Raw genomic sequence first — 9,576 nt, forward strand, 5'->3', positions numbered from 1 at the left:
ATGTTTTTGCCAATTTTGTCCATGGTGAGAGAATGTATTCTTCAATTCAATAAATAATGTCAACATCATCGACAGTTTCATTTAGTCGCGAAATATATGGCAATATCATAATAGCACTTAACTTGCAGAGCGCTAAATTCTCCTTCTAAACAAGATCTTTATTTGTTAAAATAACAACTGTAAGTCTAATTTCCATGTTAAAATAAATCATAATTAAGGACAGACTGTGTTTTAAATGTCAGATATTAAATCTAAATCTGGCTCTGGACAAAAAAGTGCCGGACAGACGTACGGACAGACGACCGACAAATACCAATCACATAAGCTCACCTGGGCAATCAGTTCAGCAATAAACCTTTTCTAAGCAATTTCAATGGCAACTGAACAAACAATGCAAGAGCTCATTTTGACAACATCTCACTATAGCCATATAATCAAAACAACCCAGCCCCCAAAGCCATATAATCAAAACAACCCAGCCCCCACTAAGCCCCTGGCAGCCACCATGTTTTTTTTATATCGAACTTGCTAACATATACAAGTAAACACTGGCATGTCTCCATAGCATAATTGTTTTAAATGGGGTAAAAATAGTATTAAACATGAATGTTGATTAGAATAAGTTTTTTGAAGATATACTTCAATAAAAGGTTCCTCTAAACGGTCAACAAGTGTTTTATTTTATTTGACGTACAAACATAAATTTGACACCACGTTACCCAGTTTTCAACACTAAAAAAATCGTTTGGATAAATGGACTGCATATGTTATAAGATTGGACAATATAATTATGTTGCCTCTAGAGTGTTCACAATGTTTTTGTTCATTTGAAATAGTTACTAAGTTTTTTACCCAGAGTGACCCAGTTTCAAAATTTAAAAGATATTTGTGACAAATGTACCGACAAACTTTCATGAAGATTCTGCAATACACATGTACCCACGCGCGCACACAAACAATCACATACGCACACACAAAAACAGGCATTATCTTTATAATAAAAATATAAATGAGATGTTAGCACTTGTCTAACATTTGAAAATATATTTGTGGAACATTGTTTGGTTATGTAAAATATCATTTTACCAATTAATGAAATGATTTTTTAACTCTTGTTAACATTTGTTAAGATGTGATTTTTTGTTTATTTTTACATTTCTCATGGAACGCAGGGGTATTATAATTAAATGTACTTCATACACATATACCACTAATCATTAACTAAAGGTCACTATTTCTATTATACACAGTTGATCAATTAATTTCATAAAAAAAATTAACATCAACATGTGTATGAATATATTTAATTTATTAAGATAATTCGATTTGTTTGAAACCGACAGTTGAATAAAGTTAAATTCTTGTTGTTTCGAAATTGTATAATGAAATGATAAAAACCTTATACCTTTACAGTCCTTAATGCATTTTTCTGTTTGTTCATCCAAGCACTGTTTGTGTCTTCTGGCGTGTTCATCCATGCTCTGTTTGTGTTTACCAGCGAGTTCATCCATGCCCTGTTTGTGTCTATCAGCGTGTTTTTTGTCTAAATCTTGTCTACTCTTAAAATCTTTCCTACACCCCAGGATTGTTCTGCTCACTTCGAGCACGTTGTTTACTCCATCAAGTTGCAGCAGTACGCAAATCTGCGAGTCAAGTATTTTCGCTTGTGTCATCTTCCAAGGTCGAGTAGTTATCATCAAAACGCAAAGACTGTGTTCGTCGGCCAGTGTTGGCAGGTTGTGATGATCTCCTGTACCGGTCCATTCATCTAGACCATCCAGTAATACCAAGCAACGTTCACGTTTCATGATCTCATTAAGTAGTCTGTATGCCTTTCCGCGATCTTCTTCAGATGAGTATATACTGTCAACTATCTGTGTATTTATCATTTTTTCGATTTCAAACTGACCAACTGATTCCCTTAATGTTACATGGAAGACATATTTAAAGTCTTTCAGAGACGTTAAATCGTCAAAGACATTATAGTATCCCATCTGTGTATTAGAGCTGAACCTAGTGGTAGTGTCGTCAATTGGCAGCGTCGTCTCGGCTGATTGTTCTGATGTTATAGTACACCAGTCCAATACCAATTTTGCAAGAAAAGTAGATTTTCCATATCCTGCTTCCCCTTGAATAAATATCTGTTGATTCGGTTTGGTATACGATAAAAACATATTTTTGTATGTTAAAATTTGTTCAAAGGTTTTCTTGAAAAATCCTTTTTCCTTAGCCATTAGTGTGATATTCGGCGGCATATAAATATCAAGTAACTTTTCCTCAGCCCAGTCATCCAATGGGAATATATTTACATGACAGAAACGTTTGCTGTAATACTTCGTCAAAGCTTTAAACATGTCTGAAATCATGAAATGGCAACATATTTGGAATGCATTAAAACAAAGGACTGTTCATAATTATAGTAATAATTATCTAATACGTAATTCACGTTTGTACAAATATAGCTCAATTTATAATTCAATAAATGCAAATGCATGTGTGAAGTTCCATATAATACCTGTAGTAGAAACAATGCTATGGAAAAGTTTCACGTTATCTGTTACCAGAATATTATGAGGACGCCGACGCAAACATAAGGATGAGTAGTATACATGTACTTTTGACTATTTGGTGAATAACCGAGTTTAAAAACGGCTCCTTTTATATCATCGTAGTGATCCGTATATATTTTGAAAATAAATGTCAAATTATTTTCTTTAGCCCCAAACTCATATCCTCTACCATAAAGGCAAACGAGAACTACTTGAATCTTGAATATTATTATGATTTGGGTTGACTACATGTTTTTACTCCCTGCAGAGCCTGTGTACAGCAATTGATTATTTATATCCCAATCATCCAAAGTTGACCAGGACCACAAGGTCACATTTTTACCAGATGCAGCTCGGAAAATTCAATGAATAGACATGCTAATATCTGAGTCGAATGTGTTTAAAACATTGTCAATACTAATGTATATTAATTTACTTAACAATAAATATTAGTGGCCAAATACTAATTATCGCAATCGCAGACTATTACCAAGTGTGTATACTGATACGTGTAATTGAAACACGTCTTCATGAATCAGCGATTTTTATCGTACACTGACATATAATGCAATCAGTAAGTTATACCATTATACATAAGTGGATTTATATGTTGTTTTGGGCCATATGATCATTGGAATGACATCAGTGTAATAATAATTATAATGTTATCAGGGAGTTTTTCTTTGATTTTGGGGAAAGGCATGGTCTTAAATTTTGGGGGAACAATTATGTACAAAACTGAAATATGGAAAGGCATTTCCAAAAGTAAGCTTGACATGTGGGAATATTGCATCATTTTAAATATATTCTATTAGAGACCAAAGAAGGAAAAAAAGCCCTAATTATATTTTACTTTTATAAAATCTATGCGTATACTTGTGTTTTTTGTATGTTTAGCAAAACATTATTTTAGTTTTTAACATCAACATTTGTATGGATATATTTAATTGATCAAGAGAATTCGATTTGTTTGAAACCCACTGTTCAATAAAGTTAAATTCTTGCTGTTTCGAAATTGTATAATGAAATGATAAAACGTTTGTCATACCTTTACAGGACTGTTTGTATGTTGTTTCAGTGAAAGTAGTATTTCCAAACTGTTCTTGGATGTCCTTAATGCATTTTTCTGCTTGTTCATCTAAGCACGGTTTGTGTCTACTGGTGTGTTCATCTATGCCCTGTTTTTGTCTATCAGCGTGTTCATCCATGCTCTTTTTGTGTCTACCAGCGTGTTCATCCATGCCCAGTTTGTGTCTATCAGCGTGTTCATCCATGCCCTGTTTGTGTCTATCGGCGTGTTCATCCATGCCCTGTTTGTATCTATCGGCGTGTTTATCCATGCCCTGTTTGTGTATATCGGCGTGTTTATCCATGCCCTGTTTGTGTCCTTTGACATGTTCATCTATGCCCTGTTTGTGTCTTCCGGTGTGATCATCTATGCCTTGTTTTTGACTGTCGACGTGTTCATCGATATCCTGTTTATGTATATCTGCCTGTTTTGCGAGTTCTTGCTTACAATTGCTCATAAAATCTTTAATGTTTTCAATACACAATGTTGTGTTTACTCTAAGGTCATTCACCGATGCGTCAACAACGTCTTTTGCAATACCTTTCAAGTGTTGTTTCAAAGTTGTTCCAACAGCATCCAGGAAACACATCATCTCTGCTGTAGTCAATAGTAATGTGTCTTTTTCCAACTGTTGCACCAAATAAAAACAGTTATATTTAATCACAAAAACAGCTAAATTTTAAATCAATGACATGTTTTCTTGATGGTAAAAGGAAGAAACAAATGAGTAAAATGGGTGTGTATTTCAGTGAACTTTAGTTTCTCATTAGATACTTTACTTGGTACAGACAGCCAATGATTATGTTCTTTATTTGATATTGAAGGCAATGATAACTCATAAATTGTGTTTGATTATAATCAAGGAAAGGCGTTAAATGACAAGACATAACGCTAATACACTACCTTCGCTAATTTCACCACAGCATTTTTGGCAACGTTATCTTTACTGAGATGGCTTGAATCTTTCAGCAGGTTGTTCAATGTTGTGAAATAGTCTTGAAGATCGACATCAGTAACTTCCATTTGTGAAGAGTGCCGCACAGCTTTATGGACTTCACGAGCCTAGTATGGAAACACATTATCTTAAGATGTTAAATATTTTGCAAATCTGACAGTTATCCTAGTGAGAAAACATGCACATCAATTAGTTTGTAAGCGTTTGCATATCATATAGCCCCATTAGTGCAAAAAGGTACCATGTGCCTATTAATTTTAATGTCACATGGTGCCTTTTTTGCACCAATGAGGCGAGTGTAATGCAAAACAAACACGTCCTCTTTAAACGTCTACTATTTAATAGCGCGTCAAATATAGCTCCGCAATTTATTCATTTTTTTTTTTATTTTTTAGGAAACCTTTAAAGAAAGCTCATAAAAGCTAAGTTATGTACACTGTTCTTAGCCGTCAATTCAGTGCAATTCGTGTTTGTAGTGTTAGATCCTTTGAACGTAGAGTTATATATGTCAATTTCACATCATTGTACATTCATGTATACGTATAACTCCTGAAATACTATATTTAAAGTATTTGGTAGAAAATACACTACCTTTGTCAAAAGGCACTGGAGTTCTTACCTTATACAGGAGGCATGCAGGCTTGTTTAGAGTTGGCTTTCCCTTTGTTATTGGAAAAGAAAACTTGCTATTAAAGCGTGTGCAGTTCAGCATAAAACTGACGACGCCGTTGAAGTCTGTATCTTGAATCGATATCTTGTCAGCATATCCATCTGTTTGGATGTAACATTTCGCTATTTCCCAATAGTGCGTTTGCCATAATGGCGCAGATGTATTGTTCCAAGAACATTTTTTGTACCGATGTTCCTTGATAATTTCCTGGCAAACTTTATCACAAATCTGGTTTGGACATTTTTGGTTTTGCAGTAAATTTGTTGTGTTACAGCTGGTGCAAGTAGCTGATTGTGACTTAAGAGTAGATGTAACTTGGCTGTAAATGTGCTGGTGAAAAGTCTGAGCCTCGTTGTCAGCTAAGTGCTCCAAGCCAGACTTCGCAATGTCTATTGCTAGCCATGCCTTAAGCCAGTTCGACCGTTCCTTCTCCTTAAACACATCAGCTAAACTCGCCATAATCTGAACATCAACGAAATAGTCTTCATAGAGTCAACTTTTGGCACAGAAACAAGCCATTGTTCAGTGTTACCTATTAAACATAATTTAAACATGATTAAACACAGTAATAATTATATAGAATATTTGGGTGATAAGAATGCTCTACAATTAGAATATGTCCTCTGAAAGCTCAGATGGAAGGGGCACACTAATAAACGATGGCAGACTACACCATAAGAAATCAATCTATGAAAGCCCAGATTGAAGGAGCCACTAACTAACATAAATGCTTTGCAGGATACATAATACGCATAGGTTCTATAAAAGCTCAGATGAAAGGAGCAATTAACTAATAAACGTAACGTTGGCAGACTCCGTCATAAGAATACATCATTTGAAAGCTCAAATATAAGGAGCACATTAATTTATGTAACACTGGAAGATTCCAAAATAAGCATGTGTCAATGAAAGCTCAGATGGAAATAAAAAACGAATAAACATAATGCGCTGGCAGGCTACACAATAATCATACATCCTATGATGCTCATACTGAAGGAGCTCACTTATTAACATAACCCTGGCAGGCTCCACAATAAGCATTCAACATTTGAAATCTTAGATAGAATAGTACACTTATTAAAATAAACCTGGCAGGCTTCATAATAAGCATACAATCTTTGAAATCTTAGATAGAAGAGAACACTTATTAAGATTACCCTGGCAGGCTCCACAATAAGCATAAAACATTTGAAATCTCAGATAGAAGGAGCACACTTATTAACATAACCCCGGCAGGCTCCACAATAAGCATACAACCTTTGAAATCGTAGATAGAAGATTACACTTATTAACATAACTCTGACATGCTCCACAATAAGCATACAACCTTTGAAATCGTAGATAGAAGATTACACTTATTAACATAACTCTGACATGCTCCACAATAAGCATACAACCTTTGAAATCTCATATAGATGGAGTACACTTATCAACATAACCCTTACTGGCTCCACAATAAGCATACAACCTTTGAAATCTTAGATAGAATGAGCACACTTATTAACATTACCCTGGCAGACTCCACAATAAGCTTACAACATTTGAAATCCCATATAGAAGGTGTACACTTATCAACACAACCCTGGCAGGCTCCACAATATGCATACAACCTTTGAAATGTCAGAAAAAAGGAGTACACTTATTAACATTAATCTGGCAGGCTCAACAATAAGCATACAACCTTTAAAATATCAGATAGAAGGAGCAAATTTATTAACATAACCCTGGCAGGCTCCACAATAAGCATATAACCTTTGACATCTTAGATAGAATACGCACACTTATAAACATAACCCTGACAGCATCCACAATAAGTATACAACCTTTAACATTTCAGATAAAAGGAGTACACTTATTAACATGACCTTGGCAGGATCCACAATAAGAATACAACCTTTGAAATCTCAGGTAGAAGGAGCATACTAATTAACATAACCCTTGCAGGCTCCATAATATGCATACAACCTTTAAAATCTCAGGTAAAAGGAGCACACTAATAAACATAACCCCGGCAGGCTCCACAATATTCATACAACCTTTGAAATCTCAGATAGAAGGAGAACACTTATTAACATAACCCTGGTAGACTCCACAATAAGCATAGATAGATAGATAGATTTATTTCGGCAAGGAATGCATACAAGGGCATTTACAACATGTACAAAATATAAAATATAACATACATGAAAATAAATATACCATTACATACATACCAACACCAAGGATAACACAAAAATGGGTAAACCCATATTTCCATTGTGGTCCTTTGAGCTGGTGGCATGACATAGAGTGGCACTTAAATATTAAACAAAATTACATCAATAAAATGACCAACATAATTTAAATAAATATATTAAATACTATGCATGTATATCACAGACCATTTTGATACTTAAGATATCACAGATATCATTATTAATTATGGATCCTAAAAATACACTATTAAAAAATGTGTAAGAAATAAATTAGATATCACAGATAGCATCATTTATTACACCATCCTAAAATACATAGAATAAAAAATGGAGAATGCATAACATTTTTGAAAGATAGGATCAATTTTGATAAAAATTGCTGACTAAAACTGATTCCTTAAGCCGAAAAAACAAACAATACACATAAAAAATTACAGATTTTCTAATAAATAATTGTTTAAAGATGACTTAAAAACAGGCAATCTGTCAATCTGTGTAATACTGGAGGGTAAATTGTTCCATAATGAGCATCCCGTGTAACAAAAGGACTTTGACCCGAAACCTTTGACCCTGGGGACAGCAAATGCACCTTTTTGAGTTGACCTGGTCCTGTATGAATGAATAGAGGCCTGCGGGATAAAATGTTCTCCCATATAGTCAGGGGCCAAACCATTTTGAATCTTAAAAACATGGCCAAGAACAATCTGGTCTACACGTTTATTGACTGGTAGCCAGTTGAGCAAACGAAAATGTTCTGGCCCAATGTGTGCCCTTGCATCGAGACCTAGAACGAACCGCATTAACTTATTCTGGGTGGTTTGGAGCTTATTTTGTAACATTTTTGTGAGACTATGGTACCATATAGAGCAAGCATAATCAAAATGACATTGGATTAAAGACATGACAAGAAGTTTCTTGGTTTGCTGAGTGAGATATTCTTTTTTTCTATATAGATATTTTAACCTGGAGTTGGCCTTCTGAATGACTGAACGAGCCATGGTATCAAAGGACAAAGTTTGATCCAATGTAGCCCCTAGGTATTTGACTGAAGATGTAGCTTCAATAATGGTACCATTACAAGAAATATCAAGAGAAGAGTTTGACCTGATTTTATGCCTAGAACCAAATAGAATAGACTCCGTCTTACCTAAATGCAGAGACAACTTATTGTCGACCAACCACTGACTAACCAGATGCAAATCTTCTTTCAATAACCTTTCAATATCAGATTTAGACTTACCAGACACCAGAATACCTGAGTCATCTGCATATAGGAGGAGCTTATTTTTAACCACAGCAGACATACATGTATGGCTAGCATACAACCTTTGAAATCTCAGATAGAAGGAGCACACGTATTACCATAACCCTGGCAGGCTCCACAATAAGCATACATCATTTTAAATCTCAGATAGAAGAATCATACTTATAAACATAAAGCTGGTTGCACACCGGACTAAGCATACAGAGGTTTCAAGAGACCAAAATTCTTTCATGTTGAGAAAGAAGATCGAAATTGATTCGTTTTTACTGCAGCAAAATTCCATTCTTGCATCTATTTGACCCTAGAAAATCATGTCTAAAGAGTCTATATCAATCCATTCTATAGACCCAGTTATCGGATTAATTGTATTCACCCCGTGGTATTTTTAACACAGGTGGCTAGCGTGTGGCTATTTTATTAATTAGTTAAAACATCATTTTGAAGTCAAAGTACTCAAAAATTTTCAACAAATCATCTACTCTGAAACAAAAATGCACTATCAAATACAAATATATATCAAAGTATTCAACTCAAAATGACCTGACAATAGGGTGCATCGCTCTAAACAGTCATCATTACTTCATCAAATGTAGAGCAATTTCAATAAACTTTCTGGAAATGTACATTTCTTGTTTTATGTTTACAAATAGTGGGTCAAATGTTAAGAAATAACACGATCCGCAACCTGCGTTACCTACTCGTCGTCGATTCCCGGCTATGATTTCAAGTAAACTAGAAAATGAACCGTGAATGTTATTGAAAATAAAAAATACAGCTAAAGTTCATTATGGGTTGCTTCAACATCGGTGTTGATTTTGCCAATTCGTTAAAACTTGATACATATCACTAATTACACATAAATAATCCATTAACT

At 34.6% G+C, this 9,576-nt stretch overlaps 1 protein-coding gene across 1 annotated transcript in view; it reads right to left on the reverse strand.

Annotated features, from left to right (window-relative positions):
- Nucleotides 1–360: 360 nt before the first annotated feature.
- LOC127842333 (uncharacterized) overlaps nucleotides 361–9,576 on the reverse strand; it is a 61,913-nt gene continuing 52,697 nt past the window's right edge. Inside the window, exons 2-5 of the mRNA XM_052371782.1 lie at nucleotides 5,193–5,775; nucleotides 4,522–4,680; nucleotides 3,598–4,246; nucleotides 361–380 (exon numbers count right to left, since the gene is read on the reverse strand). Coding sequence (XP_052227742.1) covers nucleotides 361–380; nucleotides 3,598–4,246; nucleotides 4,522–4,680; nucleotides 5,193–5,702 — 1,338 coding nt within the window. The 5' untranslated portion in view covers nucleotides 5,703–5,775. The remainder of the gene's footprint in view (nucleotides 381–3,597; nucleotides 4,247–4,521; nucleotides 4,681–5,192; nucleotides 5,776–9,576) is intronic.

Source organism: Dreissena polymorpha, chromosome 8 (genome assembly GCF_020536995.1).
Source record: "Dreissena polymorpha isolate Duluth1 chromosome 8, UMN_Dpol_1.0, whole genome shotgun sequence".
Classification (NCBI taxonomy): domain Eukaryota; kingdom Metazoa; phylum Mollusca; class Bivalvia; order Myida; family Dreissenidae; genus Dreissena; species Dreissena polymorpha.